Source organism: Octopus bimaculoides, chromosome 3 (genome assembly GCF_046866305.1).
Source record: "Octopus bimaculoides isolate indiv1 chromosome 3, ASM4686630v1, whole genome shotgun sequence".
NCBI lineage: Eukaryota > Metazoa > Mollusca > Cephalopoda > Octopoda > Octopodidae > Octopus > Octopus bimaculoides.
In genome coordinates, this window is record NC_142930.1 from 152,886,809 (window position 1) to 152,909,511 (window position 22,703).

Consider the following 22,703-nt stretch of genomic DNA (forward strand, 5'->3'; position numbering starts at 1 on the left):
TAATATGATTTTGCCACTGGATCGAAGGTAGTCATGCATGAGTGAGTGAGGTTGATGGTGTAGAACTCTTCTTCACTTTAAACAAAATCACCATGCAAGTCATTAGTTATTCTTAAGGATGACTAGGTGGTCCTTGTCTCTCTGATAGATGAACACAACATGGTAGATTCCCTGTGGTATGACATCAGTGTCTGGGGAGGCTGACCGGAAGGGCGAGTCGACCGGAAGGGGAAACAGGGCAGAGGGAGCCTCGATCAGCGTTCGTGCCCTTTTCGAATGGGGCTGCGGTCAGGACAAGACGTGTTAAGCGACGGTCTAGGTTTGGGAAGGTTTGGGAGAAGCAGCTGCTATACCTGGTGTACCTTGGGTCGGGGCAAGCTTCAAGGATCGGATACCGCAAGACGGACTCGCAGTCGAGGAAAGGAAAACCGAGGTAAGGCGATTACATCTACTCGTACGCACACACCACATTCCCATCTACCAAAACCACTACAAGGCTTTGGTTGACTCTGGTTTATAGTTGAAAACACTTGCACAAAGTGTCACACAACAGGAATGGACCAGGAATCATGTGGTTTGGAATCGTGAACATCTTAAACCCACAGCCATGCCTGCATCTACTATGAAATGAAACAAAACTGCATTTGAGACTCTAGCATAGCTAGAGTGTGTACTGCCCAGGGCAGCCCTTCAGTTTGCTGTCCCTGGGCTCCCACAAAAAATACATATTGCTTACAACAAACCCAAAAGTGGTGCCCCCACCAAGTGCCCTTTCTGGCTACACGTGTGATTCGAGAGAGAATTGTATTTAAGAAACAAAAGTAATACTTGACACATATAATGGTTTCAAATTTGGGCTCAAGGCCAACAATTTCGGTGGAGGGTGTAAGTTGATTACATCAACTTCAAGGCAAAGTCAACCTTGGTGGAATTTGAACTCAGAATGTAAAAACAGACAAAACGCCACTAAACATTTTGCACAACATCCTAGCAATTCTGAATGTTGGCCACCATATATTTGAGACATATAACTTAATATTTAGAAAATATTAAATAGCATTTATAATAAATTTTTTTTACCAAATTTTATTAAAAGACACCTTATCTCAAAGAACACTAAAATTTTTTTCACAGAATCTTTTTTGAGAAATAGTCACTATGGCTTTACTTCAACTACACACAATGCCACATACGCACACATACGCACACATATGCAGACACACGCACACGCAGACACACACACATGAGATTACAGAAAATTCTATTCTGCATTATAAGTGTTAGGTATGGTTGTATTTGCTTCTGTATATTTGTTTATGTCTAACAGTGAGTTGCATAATAAATATATCAATGGAAAACAACCTGCCACACACAGTGAGTTTTGTGTTATTGTTATGCTCATATTTGTACTATACACAAATGATAAGGCACAACTTATTATAGGTGTCTGTTGTTAATTATGCATATGAATATAGACAGCCTTCCACATTCAGTGAGTTTTGTGTGTATTTGTTATGCTTATATTAGTACTATATTCGAATAAGGCACAACTCATTCACGGACATATTATTCATTATGTATTTGAATATAAACAGCCTTCCACATTGTCAGTTTTATGATAATGATTTTTTTAATACAAATAATAGAAAATGTATAAACAGAAATAGTGAGTTGTTATTATGGATGTATTATTGACTAAATCGTCGTCGTCGTCGTTTAACGTCCGCTTTCCATGCTAGCATGGGTTGGACGATTTGACTGAGGACTGGTGAAACCAGATGGCTACACCAGGCTCCAATCTGATTTGGCAGAGTTTCTACAGCTGGATGCCCTTCCTAACGCCAACCACTCAGAGAGTGTAGTGGGTGCTTTTACGTGTCACCCGCACGAAGGCCAGTCAGGCGGTACTGGCAACGGCCACGCTCATCTCGCTTGAGAAACCTCATGTGTCACCCGCACAAGAGCCAGTCCAGGGGCACCAGCAACGATCCCGCTCGAAAATCCCACAACAACCCCACACAAGAGCCAGTTCAGGGGCACCGGCAACGATCTCGCTCGAAGAAATTTCATATGTCACCCGCACAAGAGCCAGTCCAGGGGCAGTGGCAACAATCTCGCTCAAAAACCCTCATGTGTCACCCGCACATGAGCCAGTCCAGGTGCACTGGCAACGATCCCGCTCGAAAGATTTCATGTGCCGCCTGCACATGAGCCAGTCCAGGGCACCGGCAACGATCTCTCTCGAAAAACCTCATGTGTCACCCGCACAAGAGCCGGCCCAAGGGCACCGGCAACAATCTCGCTCGAAAGATTTCATGTGTTGCCCGCACATGAGCCAGTCCAGGGGCACTGGCAACGATCCCGCTCAAAAGATTTCATGTGTTGCCCGCACATGGGCCAGTCCAGGAGCACTGGCAATGATCTCGCTCGAAAATCCTACGACGGCCCCGCACAATAGCCAGTTCAGGGGCATGGCAACGATCTATTTCTATTACACTTGCCTCAACAGGTCTTCGCAAGTGGGGTTTAGTGTCCAATTTTAATTTAACTCGATTTCGATTTCACTTGCCTCAACAGGCCTACGCAGTGGAGTTTAGTGTCCAACTTAACTTGATTTCGATTTCACTTGCCTCAACAGGTCTTCACAAGTGGAATTTAGTGTCCAATGAAGGAAGGAAGGTACGCATAAGTGGACTGGCTGGGCCTTAGATTTAGGTCTCACTTGGCTTGCCGGGTCTTCTCGCGCACAGTATATTTCCAAAGGTCTCGGTCAGAAGTCACCGCCTCGGTGAGGCCCAATGTTCGAAGGTCGTGCCTTACCACCTCATCCCAGGTCTTCCTGGGCCTACCTCTTCCACAGGTTCCCTCAACTGCTAAGGTGTGGCACTTTTTCACACAGCTATCCTCATCCATTCTCGCTACATGACCATACCAGCGCAGTCGTCTCTCTTGCACACTACAACTGATGCTTTGTAAGTTCAACTTTTCTCTCAAGGTACTGATACTCTGTCTAGTATGCACACTGACATTACACATCCATCGGAGCATACTGGCTTCATTCCTTGCGAGCCTACGCATGTCCTCAGCAGTCACGGCCCATGTTTCACTGCCATGAAGCATGGCTGTTCGTACACATGCGTCATACAATCTGCCTTTTACTCTGAGAGAGAGACCCTTTGTCGCCAGCAGAGGTAAGAGCTCTCTGAACTTTGCCCAGGCTATTCTAATTCTAGCAGCTACGCTTTCAGCACACCCACCTCCACTGCTAATTTGGTCACCAAGATAGCGGAAGCTATCAACCACTTCTAGTTTTTCTCCCTGGAATGTGGCAGAAGTTGTTTTCTGCACATTCCCAGTATTTATAGCTCCAGAACATCTGCTGCAAACAAAAACTAACTTCCTAGTTAACCTTCCTTTGATATTGCTGCACCTCTTATGTGTCCATAGCTTACACTGGGTGCATCTTATAGAGTTACTTCCCACTCCTTTTCTACAGATCGAGCAGGGCCATCTACCCGAAGGGGTTTGTGTTTTGTCTGCCTTCCTACTTATGAGGACTTTGGTTTTAGCTAGGTTGACTCTAAGGCCCTTCGATTCTAGTCCTTGCTTCCATACCTGAAACTTCTCCTCTAATTGTGATAGTGACTCAGCAATTAGTGCAAGGTCATCAGCATAGAGGAGCTCCCAGGGGCATCCTGTCTTGAATTCCTCTGTTATGGCCTGGAGAACTATGATAAATAGGAGGGGGCTGAGGACAGAACCTTGGTGGACCCCTACCTCCACCCGGAATTCTTCACTGTACTCTCTGCCAACCCTCACCTTACTGACAGAGTTTCTGTACATGGCTCGCACAGCTCTCACTAACCATTCTTCTATCCCTAGTTTCCTCATTGACCACCAGATGAGAGATCGGGAGACCCTGTCAAAAGCTTTCTCCATATCAACGAAAGCCAGGAACAGAGGTTTATCCTTGGCTAGGTATTTCTCCTGAAGCTGTCTTACCAGAAATATAGCATCAGTGGTGCTTTTCCCAGGCACAAACCCAAACTGCATCTCATCTAAACTGACTCGCTCCCTAAGCAGTTGAACTATGACCCTCTCCGTAACTTTCATTACCTGATCTAAAAGCTTGATACCTCTGTAATTATTTGTATCTAAAGCGTCACCTTTACCTTTGTAGCAGTTGATTATGGTGCTGCTACACCAGTCATTGGGTATGACTCCTTCGTGTATCACCTGGTTCGTAATACGGTTGACTAGGCTATAGCCGACACTGCCAAATTAAGTCAATACTTGTAGTTCTTAGGTCTGTCATGTTCATTAGGGCAGAAGTTATTCTAGTTCCCAAGATATGTAAGTGATAGAGAATACAATATCCCATTGAAATGGGTTACTAGTCCTTCAGAAGATTAACTCCCAGCTGTTGCTAGTACTCATTTTCAGCTGAGTGAGTTTGGATAATGTGAAATGAAGTGCTTTGCTCATGAACTCAATATGCCGCCTAGTCTGGGAATTGAAATCACAAGGTCACCATGCAAGTCATCAGTTATTCTTAAGGATGACTAGGAGGTTATTGTCTCTCTGATAGACGAACACAACATGGTAGGTTTCCATCTACCCAAACCACTACAATGAAATTACAACACAACCTTCCACAATACCAGAAGTCATCACTCAACCAACTTAATGAATAAACAACCCAAATTAATGACTAAACAGCCTAGATAAAAAGTCATCCAAATGAATCCATTACATCAGGTACGTTATGCAAACAAATCTTGCATAATGTTTTGCTAGATACAGAATATTTGAAGCTGGGAATGAAGAAGAAATCAACTACAGTCAGTTATTTTTTTATGTATATATTCAATATTATGATATGCATTCAGGCGACGAGCTGGCAGAATCGTTAGCACGCCAGGTGAAATGCTTCACGGTATTTCGTCTGCTGCTGTTCTGAGTTCAAATTCCGCCGAGGTCAACTTTGCCTTTCATCCTTTCGTGGTCGATAAATTAAGTACCAGTTACGCACTGGGGTCGATGTAATCGACTTAATACCTTTGTCTGTCCTTGTTTGTCTCCTCTATGTTTAGACCCTTGTGGGCAATAAAGAAATAAGAATCATTCATGCACTGGGCAAAATGCTTAGTGGTATTTTATCTGACTTTATGTTCTGAGTTCAAATTCTCCTGAGGTCAACTCTACCTTCCATCCTTCTGGGGGGTTAATAAAATAAGTTCTAGTTGAGCACTGGGATTAATTTGACTTACTTCTTCACCTGAAATTGCTGGCCTTGTACCAAAATTTGGAACCAATACTGACATGCATTAAGGTGGCAAACTGGCAGAAACATTAGCATGCAAAATGCTTAATGATATTTCATACATCATTACTTTTTGAGTTCAAATTCCGCCAAGGTCGACTTTGCCTTCCATATTTCTGGGGTTGATAAAATAAGTACCAGTTAAGTACTTGGGTCAAACTAATCAACTTAGTCCCTCCATGCAAACTACTGGCCTTGTGCCTAAATTTGAAACCAATATTATAAAATGCATTAGTTATAGATTTCTTATTTCTTTATTGCCCACGAGGGGCTAAACATAGAGGGGACAAATAAGGACATACAAAGGAATTAAGTCGATTACATCGACCCCAGTGCGTAATTGGTACTTTATTTATCGACCCCGAAAGGATGAAAGGCAAAGTCGACCTCGGCGGAATTTGAACTCAGAACGTAGTGGCAGACGAACTACCGCTAAGTATTTCGCCCGGCGTGCTTACGTTTCTGCCAGCTCGCCGCCTTATAGATTTCTAACAGGCCTATCACTAGTTTACTCTTATAAAGATGTAAAAAAAAAAGAAGGAAGTTTCACCACAACTTCCAGAAGGCCATTGCATATAAGATGGTAGCTATCAAGAAATTGGAAAATTCATTCATCAAATCTTACAAAAACAAGGATCTCTACCAAATAGACTATAAGTTGTATGACATAAACTGAGGATGAAGATAACTGCTGACTTACTGATTGATGACAGCAGGGAACTCCTTTCACTCTTGCGACTAAGTGACATGTGATGACAATTCACTCCTGAACTGAAATAGGCTCCCAGCCTCTGTATCATGAATGGTTATGTGGACCACTCCTAATAAAAGCCAGGGCTTCCTTCGACCATTACATAAAAAGTAGTGAGGAAAAATGTTATTTAGATATACTTTTATTTTAGTTGTTTACTCTATTTTATGCTTGTTTATACTCTTATACATTCAAAGTTCACAAATTTTCTTACCTAAACTATGTATCATATTCCTTTCGATAATATCAATATGATGACAAAACTTCTTTGTAGACAATATTTTCTGTTTGGTCGACACTAATTTTCAAATTACTTAAGTTCGTTGCTCTACTCATAGCAACGTATAACTGGCCGTGTGTAAACATCGAAGTGGGTAAGAATACACCTACACGATCTAAAGTCTGGCCCTGTACCTTTTTGCTGTGAATGCTCGAGCAGGAATCTCTAAGGTTGCAAAAAATCAAACTACGACTTACTTCTCGCTGTTCTTTGCGAATAATGTTTGGCTGTTCTGGTAACATGGGTTATTTTAATTGACAAAACTGAGATGTAAACAACAGCCGCTTCGATTACCCGTTTTGAATCCTGCTTGAGACTGAGACATTTCAATACCCACTAAATAATTACACTCACGATATATTGACACATACCTTTTCCATTTTATTTTTTGCTATTAACCGTCCTCGTGACCCCCTTCATATCTACAATGGGGCCACAAACTATACGATGAAAATCCAGAGTTACTTGTGGTCGGCGAATTTTTAATAAAAATGTGAAGATGGTTTATCAATTCAAAAACCGATATCCACGAAATAATCATACTTTCTGATTTTTTAATGTTAAAAACCTTCCTGACGACCGTCTTTGTTATCCTGAAAAATATCGTAAACATTGGTCCAGCCGTCTGGCCATGAAGAGGGAACAGACAAAGAGACAGGCAGACATAATACCCATTATAGTAAGATAGTAAATCTGCCCCTCTACAATAGGAAATAAAGGAATAATATCGCAAATCTAAACCCTCTAAGTTCACGAACTCTCGTCACCGGAATTTTAATTAAAAAATCAAAGGTGATTTATTAATACAAAATTCAATATCCACTAAATAATCATACTTTTTTTTACATTTTTTCGCTAAAAACATCTCTGATTATCTCCTTCATAATCCCCCAAAACATCGTGCCCACTGGTCCAGCTGTTTGACCGTGAAGAGGGAACAGACAGACGGACATAATGTCTATTATAGTAAGATATTCGCGCACATGCACACACACACGTTTGTGCAAACGTATGAATAATTTGAGTGTGTATATGTATGTACTATGTATGATTAATGGATTCTTCTAAGTCAATTGGCAAACGTAGCTTGTTACTTTGAAGATAGATTACTTGAGCCTGTTCACTGTTGCAACAGATTTCAAAATACGTTCGTGAATGTATATGTGTATGTGTATATGTATCTGTTTTTGTGTATGTATATGTCTGAGTGAACTCTAACAAAATCCAACTAGCAAGTATAGCTTGTTAGTTTAAAGACAGATGTACATGGTCTTGTTAACTGTTGCAACAGATTTCAAAAAACTTGATAGACAGTCGACCACAAATCATTTCAGGTAACATAGAATGTCAGAGTAACTTTCTTCTGACAACAAGAATAAAAGTAATTAGTGAATGCTGAAGAATTCTGAGACTTACATAACAACGAATGTGTCAGCTTCACATTTAACACAGGCTGTTTGTTGTACGGCTTAATCCTTTGCAAGGAGTGGAAGTAATAAAACAAAGTCAAGACGTGGAGAGTGATGAGAAAAGTATGTTCATTCATGTTTATGTGATAAGAAGATATTTTTGTTTGACGTTTTTGTTATGATTTAATCAGAAGGGCAGTGACCTTGGCTTTTTTCTAGGTTCCTCCTAAACTGGCAGGGTGAAAGAGGTAAGGGGAAAAAAGAAATGATTTACGAGTTGCTACAGGAGGAAATAAAGGCATACCTACACAAGTGTGCCCCCGACTTTGTTTCCTCTTAACTTACAGAAAAAAGGGTATTTTTTTAATGAAATTTCTACTTATACCAATCAGATGGTGTAGATTAAGATTATATCGGAATTTCATATGAAAAAGGAAAAAAAAAAAAAAACTGAGAGGAGGTACCAATTGTCTTGAGTTAACATTTCTACTGGATCTATCACTTCCACAGTGAAGATAGTGGTGGTGTCAAATGTACATTCCCAGTGTCCAGTGCCACTCTTGCAGAATGGAGCATGGCTTTTGGATCTCTGATCTCAAGGGTGGTTGCTGTTGTTACAATGGTCAGAGTATCAAGAGCATTTACAAAGCTAGAATACTTCCACATCTGTAGTTATTTTGTTTGTCAGAGCACATGGGAGGTGTAACTTAAGCAGTAGCATTTGCAACACTCCAGTAGCCCAAGAGTTGTACCCTCTACTGGTTGGCGTTAGAAAGGGCATCCAGCCGTAGAAACTTTGTCAAATCAGACTGGAGTCTGGTGCAGCTCCTCAGCTTACCAGCCCTGGTCAAACCACCAAACCCATGCTAGCATGGACAATGGATGTTGTTGTTGATGATGATGATGATGATAATGTGTATATATGTCTGAGTATAAGTGTGTTTATGAGGATGTGTGTTTATGAGGATGTGTGTTTATGAGGATGTGTGTTTATGAGGATGTGTGTTTATGAGGATGTAATAGACTCTATTCACAAGAAACAATTTACCAGAGCTGCATATGAAATTGTCAACTTCTGAAAATTTCTTTTCCTTTCTATCAACTTCACCTATCTTCATAATCTTTGGTCAACAATTTTTTTTCTAAGCTTTCTTTCATCTCACATTCTCTCTTTTCTTTCACTTTCTATTATATTTTATTTCCTTCATTTTTTTAAAAGAGGTTTCTCTCAGTAAGAAAACATGAATATAGACAGAATCTGTCAGAAGTTGTTAAACAATAACACTGTAAAATAAGTATTGAATTGAATTGTAAGTTAATGGTATTTGCTTTAAAATAATATCATATACACCAGCATAGTATAACTCACAAGCAAGTATAACTTTTGCTAATTCTTTTTTTTTTTAGGTACCTATGTAGTCACGAGGGGACATTTACACCCTGTCAGTCCCTCCCTGTTCACTTGGAGGAACATCAAGAATGAGGATGTAACAACCAAATGCATACCTGCCAAGTGCTGGTGCACTTGGCTTGTATGCATTTTCAGGTGAGTAGAATGGAGCAATGTGAAATGAAGAGACTTGCTCAAGAATAGAATGCATTGCTCAGTCCAGATATTGAATGCACCACCATTTTAATTCCAACTCTCTAACTACTTGGCTTTGCACTCATTTTTCTTTTCAGAACTAAAGAGTATAAGTAGCAAAATTGCAGAACGTGTGTGGCTTGTTAAGAAGAAATATTTTTCTTCAATATCAAATTCACTTCATTGACAATGGAGATAAAATTTCAGAAATGATTAACCGAGCAAGAGTATGATTGATATATAAATGCATGCGCGCGTGTGTGTGTGTGTATGCACATGTGTGTGTGTATGTGTGCATGTGTGTATGCATGTACAGAAATACACTTAATATTCAAACTTTTATTTTTCAGAGAATGACTTTCTTTCTCCTTTCATGATGAAGCCTTTCACTTACATATCTGAAATCATATTTTTCTGTTTCAGATTATTTTTCCCAGTGTTCATCATCATCATCGGTAATACACCTTGAGTCTGGCGCCTTAGATCTTGTGAATCTTAACTTTTTTTAGACAACGACAAGAAAAAAGTGCAGGAATCTGCCAAGTGTATTCTATTGTTTACAAATAAGTGGGAACCAATTCATCCTTTACCTGTCTCAGGCATTTTTCATCTGTTTGTCCTATAAACATCTATCCATACTTGTTTTCAGGTTTTAGTTAACCCTTGTTTTATATGTTTTGAGTAATATATTGTTTTTCTTTCATAAGTCCCTAGTTACTCTGGAGGTTGAAAACATATTGGGAATGTGTATCATATATGATGCACGGACACCAGGGAAATATATCCTGTGTATCACATGTGATACACAGAATATGCATCTCATTAGCATATAGGCAGTAGTTTACAATGTATATTAGCAACCAAAACAATCCTTATGTAATATGTGGAACCTGTTAGTCTTTAAGCAGATGGCTAAGAGGTGTGAAAAGTGTATAGCATAGACTTGGTTGTAATTCCTCTCTCTTTATTATATATAGGTGCATTCGAACATAGCAGGAAACAGCTAACCTTTGGCTGCTATTTGGATCCTGTTGTGTCCACTACTCTGATTGGTTGGTATTGGCACAATTTGTCTCTTACTTGATTGCACCAACTGCCACATGTAACCAGTCAGAGAGCCTAAATACGATCATGTGGGACAACTTGTTCACAACCCCATTTGAGCCTACTGTTCCTCATAAAATCTCACCTTCTCCTCATTGCAAGGTCATTTGGTTCCAGACCTTTTAAGATTTAGCCACTGACCACACAAGACACAGCCAGTTCTAGTGACAACACCACAGCAGCTATGTTGAGACTTATCAACTTCATCCAACAGCACTACGGCAACCTCCATCTTTGTCGCCACCATCATGTTCTCAATGTCGTCAACATCATCTCTCTACGTACACAGCTCAGCAAACAACCCACCAACACTTCACTGTTCATGAATTACTTCACCATGGATCAACAGCCTGCATTAACTCCTGTATCAAATGACCCAAGCAGTAGCATCACAGCCACAGCTTCACGTATGACCTGTACCAGTAACTGGCTCAGCATCATGACTGCGACTTCTTGATACAGTATTTCACCTACTGTATACAGTTGACCACAAACTGTTATTCTCTTTCTTGTGTCTATGAACTTCTCACTTCAATGGCTATAGACTCTTTCACTGTCCTCTTCATTACCATTCTTATATGTTCTTAACACGTGCATACATCTATGCTTACATGCACATTGGTTCTCATGACGGTCTGTTTACATATCAATAAATCTTCTTTTAATCATTCTACATGGTTGTGTCTCCATTTTCCCTCTGGCACTTATATATACCATTCAATTTATACATTTATTGTAAGAGCTGTGTGATATACTAAAGAGCTATTCTCATCTCCTTGCATCGATTGGTCCCTTACAAGTGCTATATTCTATGATATTTACAGAATCTGAATAGAACTGAAGAATTCAATCCCATGACAACTGCTATTTATTCATACTTGATGTTGCAAGGTACAAGAAAGCTAAAGAAAGGCAAGCTCTTCAGAATCCATGTTAAAGAGTTAATTTAAGAGGGGAAGATTACAGGGGTACAATATACTGGAAAAGACATACAGAATTTGTAATTTACTTTGATGTGAGTGGACATGTGTCTTATTGAAAAGAAGAGCCATCTATATAAGTTTTTACATTAAGGGAAATGCGAGTGTGAACTATATAATATTACATTGCATTTCTCTTAGTAAGCTTAGGTTGGACATATAACTAATCCAGTCCTTGAAACCACTGACACCCAGACACTCATTATAGCATGCAGTTGTGGCATCATAGATATACTTATTCAAAGATAGATTGGAGATCCTTTTGCTTATAGTTTTCAGGAATCTGGTTAAGATAGCAGAAGAATCTACAAAATTAGAATCACCCTTAACTTGCTTTGGTAGGTAACAAATCTAGCAAGACATGAACAGATACTGGAAGAAAATACTATGCATAATGACATCAAGTGCCGGACATTAGGAAAGTGAAGACCTTGCTTTAACAGCAGTAGGAAGTGCAGATTCTGCTTGGATAAGAAAAGAATTATATTGAAGAGCTCTCTTCAACCAGGCACTACATAAAAACTTGTGTAGGTAGGATCTTCCTTAATCTAGTCAGTAAGCATTTCCACCAGACACATAGGTGTAAGAAAATATTCAATAGATGAAATTTGAGGGCTTTTTTTTTAGCTGTGCATCTAACAAAAAGAAAATATTAGCAAATGGGCCAAAACCTAGAATAGAGGCTGGTTAGCCCTGCAGAGGTAATACCACATACTCACTAAACAGCTAATACAATACAGAAACTGTTGTGTATGGAGTGGAAGTGATGTCAAATATGTGGGTGCAACAAAAGGTCTCTTCAAGAGCAAAAACAACCACTAGTCCTTGTTAATATCCAGGAAAGATTGTCACTCTAGCAAGACATGTACATATGGACTGTGAAGGAAAACATTGCACATTATGACATCAAGTGGAGGAGATGTGAAAAGTGAAAAACTTACTTTAACAGCTGCAGGGGATGTAGATTTTGCTTGGGAAAGAAATGAGTCATATTGAAAAAGTCTCTTCACTCAGATATCTCTGTAAACTGTAAAAGTGAGGGCTTTTTTGCTCCTGCTCTAATGAGCAGAGATATGCCTTAGCTACCTGGCCAACTGCTCACATATGAATGTTGGCTCTCTCCCATCAATATTTCTCCTCAGTATTTCTCCTCATCACAATGTCAGGAATTAATATAAGATTTGTCACACCCAAATTTTATATATAACCCCCATACACGCATACACCCACACACACACACATGTACATGACTACACATATTTAAAAAATTTGATCCACTCCTCATCTCCCATCCCTACCCCATTCTTCTCTCTGCACCTCTGCCCTACCCCACAATTACCCTGACCGTGACTCCACCTTGCAAGGAAATAACTTGTATCCTGGGATGGCCCACTTTGGTCACAATCAAAGGGTTATAACTTCAATAAATTAAATATCTACCAAATCCACTCACAAGGCTTTGGTTAGCAGAAGACACTTGCCCAAGGTGCCACACAGTGGGACCGAACCTGGAACAATGTGGGTGGGAAGCAAGCTTCTTACCACACAGCCACTCATCAATCAAAATCTACAGTACCATATACCAATTTCAGATGAATGTTAGATATCTGGATATTAGATAATAGGACAATTATCTAAATATATGTGCTCTTCAGACAGGTCAGGCATTGAAATAATGTTGGCTGAATTGGATCTACAATACTATATACTTTGATTAATATAGCCAAATGTATGAGTGCTGGTTTTTCTAACTTATGGATTCTTAGACATATAAGTATGTGTGTATGTTTGTTTGCATGTAGGTATCATTGTATGTGCTTCTTAAGAAAAACTGACAATGAAGCAAGCATTGTTGATGCTGAAAATGAAACTGAGTGGGCAGAAAGTAAGAAGAAAGGGAAAATGCAAGAAGTTAAGAAATAAAGTGGTTTTATTGGTTTTATGAAGCCCTTTCTTGAACAATCTAGTCTTCCATTAGTATTAACAGCATTCAAAATGATAATAGATCAACCCACCAGTGTATCAAAAGGAGAATTAAGTGCCATTTAAAGAAAAAAAATGTCTTTCAAAGAAGCAGAAGATACTAAAACTTGAAGTATCATAAAACAGGAAGACGCAGTACAGCCTACATCAAACATAATTTGGCATTCTCATATATAGGCTTCTTGAAATTTTGTAAAATATTAAAATGCAATTCTATCATACATGCTTTGTGGATGAAATAGGGTTCAAAATATTTTCAAAAAAGTATAGGATCATATTTTCATCGCCAAAATCAATGAATGAGTGAAAAATGGTATAAATGAATGTTGAGAGAGAAATGTGAAGAAAAAGTTTAGCACTCATGGCTTGTTTATTTTCTGGAGAAGAAAAACAGTTTTTTGCTTTCCTTTGCTGTTTTTACAAAATGCTAATCAATTTTTATTGAGACAAGATAATAAAGTCAATTATTAGGAAGCACTAGAATAGTTTCACACCATTGAAAAGCAAAATGAAATACTCAATGGAGGAAAACAGAAAGAAATCTTTTAGAAAATTGAGGAATCATTAATGCAGAGCTTCAAGCTCAAATTGCACCAGAAAAAGAATGGTGAGATGCTCTTCACAGAATTCTCTCTTGCATAAAGATTTTCAACTCAAAACTTTGTATATTTACATGAATTCCATAGATAGGAAAAGAAGGGCAATTTTGAATATCTTGGAGGCTTATTATTAAAATTGTTGATGAATTTGTGGAAGAATATTTCTGAAAGAATATCATATTTTTCCCCCATTAGTGCAGAATGGTTGTATTCAGCTGATGGGTTCCATAGTTCACTAGAAATTGCTACATAGAAATCATAAGGCCAGATATTTTCATTTCATGTTTGTGTTATATTCCATATCAAACCTATCTAGACCAAGGAGAAAACAATATTTATAAAAGAGTTATTTCCTTTGGATTTATCCAATTAAAACGAAAGAATGTTGAAAAGATAGTTGAGGTAATTTTAGAACAAATTACAAAAAAAGTGTTGCAAGAAAACTCTCAATCTCGGTGTTATGACATTGCTGTAGTTATGGTGGCTTATAAATGTGGTGTTTAACAGAAGATTAATGTAAACAAAATTGCTTAGTGTTTTTTTTTTTTTTTTTGAACTGTGATAATCATTCAACAGTTTGGTTTGGAGTTCATTCTGCTAACAATGATATATTGGTGGTAACGTTTTGGTGCAATTCATTTGTTTTATTCATTCTTTTTTGTTTAACTTGTTTATATTGATATAAGCTGAAAGTTGCCATACCAATAGTTGTCAAATTTAAATCTGAAACACAATAGAATTCCTGAACAGTGATTGTGAAACCAATTCATGAAAATACATTGGTATCATAGTAGAAATTTTGTAAAGCATGGTTGATTATCAAAATCGAACTACAGGTGTACTAGTACAAGAGGTGATGCAAGATATGTACTGAACCAAATCATTAAATATTGATTACAATTTTATTGGATTGACCATGTTCAGAAACTGCTCTAAGATCATGCCATGAACTTTCATGATGCTTATTGTGATTTAAAACCCTTCTAAGGTTATATTATGAGCAGTTGAAAATCATTTACTAGTGACTCACTAGGTTGAAACTATGTAATGAGTAGGATATTCAAGTAGAAAAAAAAACATTCCAAAAAGAAGACAAATAGCTGCAGAATCTTCAGTTGTGCAGAATTAGCTGTAATGTAAAAGTAATTGAGAGAATAATGAAATATTGCTTTCTTAACCAAATGGAAGAAAAATATGTTAGACTCAGATCAAAGTAACAGTTTTCATAACATATATCTTAAAAAGGAAATTTATCACAACCTTGAATGGTTTTATAGCACTGATATTGCAAATTTATCCATTTAAAGAAATGATGCTGGTGACTTGAAATTAAAGTCCCTTCTTTTGTAACACTCTGAATATCCAATAGCTTTCAAGGGCTACAAAGTTTAATCTACTTGTGTTCAAGTGTTCAAATGACTAGAAGTTATTAGTAAGACTGATTTTTTCCCTGCTGTAGAAAAGAACAGTGTAAGGCATATTTCCAACAAGGCATTGTTTCTTATATGCAATGCACACAGTAAATTTTAAAAACTATTTCTGATAACATGAGATTGAAATATATATCTCCAAGAGCATATCTTCTTTGTTCCAGCCAAAGGATCAAGGTATAATAGTTTACTTCAAGGCATATTATTTGAGAAGAATGTTGAAATAAACAATGCTACTGAAAAATTGCCTAAACATTTGAATTTCTAAGATTAAAAAGTTCTTAAACTTTACTATTTAGTATGGAAATGAAAATATTTTTCCATATTTGAGTGTAGCTATTCAGGTAAGGCTCACTAATGCAATTTCAGTTGTCAGATGTGAGCAATCTTTCAGTTAAAATCGAGCTTTTCTAATGTGAGAGCTTCAACGAGCAAAGAGAGACTGTCAGCTTTAACTTTACTTTAGAATGTGAAGAAAATGAAAATAGAAATTCATAATAATGTTATTGATAATTCACTCTCCTTATCAAAACGTATGAGGAAACAAATAAGTCAAGGTTTGTGAATTATGTGACCTCATACCAAAACTTTGTTTGCACATCAAATTCTGATACAACCCAAATCTACACCAACTAAAATGTACTTCTGGAAAAACTTATATTATACAAAAGAAGTGACCCTGTTTGTCTGTCTGTCACAGATATATGTGGAGGAGGAGAAGAAGGGGGGGGAATCAAGAGGGGAGATAACCCCTGTTACAACATATATTTAGAAAGGGAGCAGAAAAAGTTGTTGTTGAGAGAGAAATAGTGAGATAGAGAAAGTGTGTGTGATAGGTAGTGTTTTCGCCATAGTAACTAACAAGTTTGGATTAAAAACACAGGTATTTTAAGTGCAAGTCTGTCCACATGGCACAACACAAACTTTAAAAAAATAAATGATATTCACTATATAACAATAGATAGTTATCTTTTTGATTGTTTGTAAGTGTGTGTGTGTGTGTGTGTGTGTGCATGTGTGTATGTATGTGTGTGTGTATGTGTGTCTCTGTGTGTGAACGTTTCTATATGTCTTTCAACATAGAAATAATGTAAAACAGACTTTAAAAAAAGAATTTCACTATCATGACAAGTTGTTGTTATTGTTGAGAGAGAAATTCAGTGAGAAAGTGTATGTGTGTGTGTGGAAGATAGAATTAAAATTTGTTTCAAGAAAAAAAAACAGGTTATTGTTGAGAGAGAAATACAGTGAGATTGTGTGTGTGTGTGTGTGTGTGTGTGTGTGTGTGTGTGTGTGTGTGTGTGTGTGTATGTGTGTGTGTGTGTGTGTTTGATATATAGGTAGAGTGTTGTCACCATAGTAACTAAAAAGACTATATAACAGTCTACTACTTGGAGCCATGATTAACAAATATTTTTACTGGCTGTGTATTGATGAGTAAAGACCTAGTTTAATTGGAAAAATATAAATTTTTCAGAAAGTTATGAAGAAACAAAACCAGTGAGGCACACATCTGTAGTTATGCTCAATAATTATAATTTTTACTTTTTCCAGATTTCATTTCATAAGGAAAAAATACTAATGAAATGAATAGTAATTTTCAAAACAGAAAAAAATTTCCCACATAGAATATATTTGTCAATACGTGTGCTTGCTCGCAGACAAAAGAGATCTTATGTTTGGCTTGTTTCTAAGGAAACAGGCATGAATGTGTCTGTGGCTTATGAATGGCTAAAATTACCCCAAATTTATAAACTTTAAAAGCTATTAACTTTATTTATTGATTTATGGCAAAAATGAATTTCATGTCAATGATTAACATATAAACTACATCATTACACCAAATACAAAATCAATTGGAACAGAAATTGAAGAAATTGAAAAGTGGCAACCAAACAGAAAAGATCTGCAATAGATATCTGTGATCGGTAATAATTATATGGTATAACAGTAAGTTTAATTGCAGATGTAACACTTGATACTATCAACAGTGGCAAAAGTATATTTCCAACATTACTCCTTATTTAACAGATGACACTCAAGTTAGTATATAGTAACCAAGGGAGAAAATTTAAAAAGATCATTTATTACCTTGGTGGGAATGGAGTAAAAGGGAGAGACAGAAATAGACTGCCAATTATATTAATAGATTTGTCTAAACAGTCTCGTGAATTGACAGTTTCCATAGCATTATGAAAAGCACATCTAGACACAAGTCTACTGGTTCATCATGTTTGATCTTGTGGTGCACTAGGGATCAAAATATTACTGTGCATTTTGAATAGAAAGTTTTGAAAAGTCTGTTTTAAGATTAAAAATTAAAAAAAAAATACAGAAACCTTAAAACATTCATTTTATAAATCAGTCATGCATATCATGCCATTATGGGTAACATGCTTTACAATTCGATCGAACATTAGTATGCATTTTATTAAGTCTTAAATTATATTTTTTAAAATATGCACTGTGCTAAAGTGCAGTGAGGACATTATTTGAGAACTATAGTGCTAGCCTATCATAACTCTATCTTTGCGGTACCGTTCTGACATGGTTAGAGCTGGAGATCACAGACATCAGTCTGTTCACCAAACCTATCAGTTATGTATACAAACCCTTGGAGCCACTTTGTTTCATTTGAGTCAATTTAATGTTATTTTATCAAAACTTGAGGTATAAAATCTTCACTCAATCTGGACTGAATTCGAACCAAGTTTTCAAAATAGTTACCAATAGTAACAATTCTATGGTTTCTTCTTCTGTGCCAAATCTAAAAAACAAATTAACAAGCTAATGGATGTATCATTAGGGAACATTTGAATAGATGAGATAAAATTCCAGTTTAACAGTCCAACAAGACCACTTGAGTAAATACTAAATGCACAACTCAATGAGAGATTAAGATGTCACTAGATATATGCAACTACTTGAGTGTGTTGCTAGCTCGATATATTTCCATGTAGAAACCTGATCGAGATCTTACTAATTTGATTTAGCTTATTAGTTTGGACATGTCTTTCTGTATTCCATCATTTTAATATCTGACAATAGGAAATTTTATACTAGAGCGTATCTTGTAAGGATTTTTCAATACGTGTCAGTCAATCACATGACAGACTCTTGCATCTTCTAACTGAAAAGCTTTAGAAAACTATTTGAGAAATTTATATTGTTTTCTTCTTTTTTCAGATGTTTCTTGTATTTCTCAAAAAGTTGCTCGATTAATTAATGACAATAGTTTCATCGTTAAAATATCTATGTACAAACAAAGACATGTCTCTAACAGTAAAAGTAGCAAACTAATATGTCTTTTGTGACAAATTATCAGGGAATATTTTGAAATATTAACATTTGTGATACAGGTGGGAATGGGGAGGGAGAATAATGGTGAAATAATAATGAAATAATATCAACATAGTCTCCCTCTCCCCTCCATATAAATGTGTTTGTGTATGTATGTATGTATGTGCAGGCATACATACATATGTGTACATGTGTGTCTGGATGTAAAAATGGGTACAAATATAGACACACACACACACACATAAAATATCATCATCATTATCCTCATTATCATCATCATCATCATCGTTTAACGTCCACTTTCCATTCTGGCATGGGTTGGACAATTTGACTGAGGACTGGCAAGCCAGCAGGCTGTACCAGGCTCCAATCTGATCAGGCAAGGTTTCTACAGCTGGATGCCTTTCCTCACGCCAACCACTCCGAGATATACAATATATATATATATATATATATATATATATATATATACGATGAGCTTCTTTCAGTTTCCATCTACCAAATCCACTCACAGGGCTTTGATAAGCCCAAGGCTATAGTAAAAGACACTTGCCCAAGTTACCATGCAGTGGGACTGAACCCAGAACCATGTGGCTGAGAAGTAATCTTCTACCACACAGCCTTACTTGCACCTAATATATCTAATTAACCTATTGACGAGGAAAAGCAAATATATCTGCTCTAAACTTTATTATTGTTAACTGCAGAAAAGTGGTTTTACCCTACAGTTTAAAAAAAGAAAAAGAAAAAACACCCCCTTATGCTACAAAAAGCTAAGGCACCCCCAGTAACACTTCTTACAAAAGACAATTTTTCAGATTTTCTAAAATTTTTTTTACATATTTTATCAAATATGTTATTACAGAGTAAGAATCAAATAGTTTTAGTGGTGGATATGAAAACCACACAGGACATACTGAAAAAGTATTGCCGAAGCAGAAAATGTCAATTCTATTTTTTGATGTTTAATTAATATCATAGCAGGAATAATCATGAAATTTAATTCCTCAATCAACTGCATCACTAATAAGCCACACTGATGACCTAACACAAGTTAACTACTATGAAAACATAATTCTTTTTTTTTTTTTTTTTTTGTTGTCTGTTACTATACATAAGGGTATACAATACAATGAAAGAATTTAACTAAATTAAGTTGACCTAAATATACCATTGGGACGAAATCATTTAAGTGTCACAAACAGTTAACAACCGATTAATTGTATTTCAGTATTAAATTTTGTTTCTGTATTGTTTGTTGTTTGTTGTTGTTGGCACTCCATCGCTTATGACATCAAGGGTTCCAGTTGATCCGATCAACAGAACAGCCTGCTCGTGAAATTAACGTGCAAGTGGTTGAGCATTCCACAGACACGTGTACCCTTAACGTAGTTCTCGGGGATACTCAGCGTGACACAGTGTGACAAGGCTGACCCTTTGAATTACAGGCACAACAGAAACAGGAAATAAGAGTGAGAGAAAGTTGTGGTGGAAGAGTACAGCAGGGTTCGCCACCATCCCCTGCCGGAGCCTTGTGGAGCTTTAGGTGTTTTCGCTCAATAAACACTCACAATGCCCGGTCTGGGAATTGAAACCGCGATTCTATGACCGTGAGTCCGCTGCCCTAACCACTGGGCCATTGTGCCTCCACTGTTTCTGTATATTCAAAATATAAATCCTTCTTTTCTTCTTTAGCTATTGTTTGTTTTAGCTCTCTTCACTCTGAGTTCAAATCTGCTGAGGTTAATTTTGTCTTTCAACCTTTCTGTGTCAATAAAATAAAGTCCAGGATAATAAGGTAACAAAGCTGTTAGAGCATCGGATGGGTATGCCTAAAGTGTTTGTTTTGGATCTTTGCATTATAAGTTCTTGGGTGGTAGACTTAACCCTTTCGTTACCAACCTGGCTGAAACCGGCTTCTGGCTCTGTACTACAAATGTCTTGTTTTCATAAGTTTTGAGTTAAAATCTTCCACAAATTATGTTCCTAACACTAGCAGAATGGTAAATTTATTTTACTAAATTCTTTGTTATATTTAAAGTAATTGGAAGAAACACAGAGCATCTCAAAATAAATACAGTAATGAAAGGGTTAATCTGTTGGTCAGTCTAACATCAGCATCTTGTATTTTCTCCCATTCTTGAATTTATTTTAGTTCACTTCACTCAATCAAATCACACATCCTACTATGAAGGATCCTATTTTGGTACTCTTATAATTTCTTCTTCCAATGTGAATTTGACTTTTGAAAGTCTTTTAAAAACTACCGGTTGTCTTTGTTCATTAATAATTTGTGGAACTTTAATAGGTTTACTTAGACTTGATGATTGGTGTAGAAGATTAAGTTATTATTTTGAGGATTTTGTGGTTTCTGGGATTCTAGGGTGACTAGAAAATGGAATATTTCTGTTTGCTTCCACCTCCTCATTGTGTGAGTTTCTTTGTAAGTCAAGGTTTGTATTTATTTTGCCTTGGTTATGACCTTAAGTCTTTTGGACATTTTCATTTCTGAAGGAATATTCTTCATTATTCATAACTCTCATCTAGTTGAATCTGTAACTTTGTACATATACGTTTTCTCATATTATAATTATTTATTTCTTTTAATATGGATAGATATACACTTGTGTGTAGCCATTTCTTCACAGTATGGATCTAATGTTTTTTAATTATTAGACTTTGCAGAAGTAGAAGCTGGTTTTCATTTATTTCTATTGTGAATTTCATCAATTAATAAATGTAATTAATTTTTAAAATCTCCTACATTTCTGTTTCAAAATATAAAACAGCTATCAAGAAATCTTTTCCAATTTTCTTTTAATAGGTTTTGCAACTCTGATACAAAAAATAATCTCTGGTTGCGCATAATTTTTTTGTCTTTTAAGGTCCTATCACTATTGCTACAAATGTGGATGCAACTCTTGTGTCCATTGCTGTCCCTTTTAACTGACAGCTTGGCAATCTTTATATATGATGTAGTGATTCATTAAGGTAATGTACATTTATTTAGACTTATGAATTTTTTAATACTCCACAAAAGTTGCTTGATTTTACCTCAAAATTTGACAATCAAACTTTTTCTGTTAAATTACCTTTGAATTTGTTAATTTTCCAGTTTTGTTCATCATTTGTTATCCGTACCAAGTTCTTTAATTTTTCTTTTGATTGCTCTTAGGTCATTTCTCCACAATTGCTCTTGCGCATTATTACAATGGCTTCTCCTTTGTAAGCTTTTTTAATTAAAGCAGAGGAATTTTTCTCTAGACACTCCAATGTTTTTGCTCTTCTTTAGAGAGATGTTCCTCTAAGTTTTAACTCTTGTTCATCAAAGGTTTAGACCATGTTTTGTTTTCACATATGATGGACTTTTGTAAATAACCCTAGTCTTGTAGTCAAAATTTATTTTTTAAAAAGCCCTCAGTACTTTTAATTTGATATGTTAGAATTTGGGATAACTGTAAATTTAAGTCCGTGTGTGTGCGTGTGTGTGTATTTATTATATATTCTGCTTAGATACAGTGACACTAATAACCTGGTGTTAGAACTCTATATACATATGCTTCAGAATAATGCTTTAGTTGAGTACAGAGTGTAATATTTAATTAAAAAATGATCACAAATTAATGAAGTATTGTTTGCTATTAGTTGCATTTGTGTTGACGATGATTGTGATGTCAATTGGGTGACCATATTTTTCTAATATGTTACTACTACAAGAAAGAATCTCAGTTTACATACACAGAGTATACTTTGTTAAATCATTTATTGAACAATAAATAACAAAAATCATAAAGGTTAAGATAACAATGTATAAAAACAAAAATTATTAAAAAAGTATGTGACCAATCACTGGCATTGTCTGCTCCAGATAATGCACGTTTTTCTTTAGCTAGACAAGGAGACAGCTATGATAGCTGAAACCAGTTCAAGGTAGTTGGCCAGTTTCTCAGATTCTGTGG

General features: G+C 36.6%; 1 protein-coding gene and 1 long non-coding RNA gene across 4 annotated transcripts in view; one reads left to right on the forward strand and one right to left on the reverse strand.

The window, feature by feature from the left end:
- LOC128247265 (uncharacterized) overlaps window positions 1-7,924 on the reverse strand; it is a 16,753-nt gene extending 8,829 nt beyond the window's left edge. Inside the window, exons 1-2 of one of the 2 annotated variants that reach the window (XR_008263619.2) lie at window positions 7,771-7,924; window positions 6,024-6,164 (exon numbers count right to left, since the gene is read on the reverse strand). This is a non-coding gene — a long non-coding RNA (uncharacterized LOC128247265). The remainder of the gene's footprint in view (window positions 1-6,023; window positions 6,165-7,770) is intronic. The other variant, XR_016241265.1, reaches the window with a different exon arrangement.
- LOC149136764 (uncharacterized) overlaps window positions 1-11,125 on the forward strand; it is a 12,316-nt gene extending 1,191 nt beyond the window's left edge. Inside the window, exons 1-3 of one of the 2 annotated variants that reach the window (XM_089349804.1) lie at window positions 1-433; window positions 9,171-9,309; window positions 10,326-11,125. The exon at window positions 1-433 is cut by the window's left edge and continues 1,191 nt beyond it. In XM_089349804.1, coding sequence (XP_089205930.1) covers window positions 277-433; window positions 9,171-9,309; window positions 10,326-10,341 — 312 coding nt within the window. In that variant the 5' untranslated portion in view covers window positions 1-276 and the 3' untranslated portion in view covers window positions 10,342-11,125. Of the gene's footprint in view, window positions 434-8,214; window positions 9,074-9,170; window positions 9,310-10,325 lie in introns of those variants that run through there. The other variant, XR_016241264.1, reaches the window with a different exon arrangement.
- The last annotated feature ends 11,578 nt before the right edge of the window (window positions 11,126-22,703 follow it).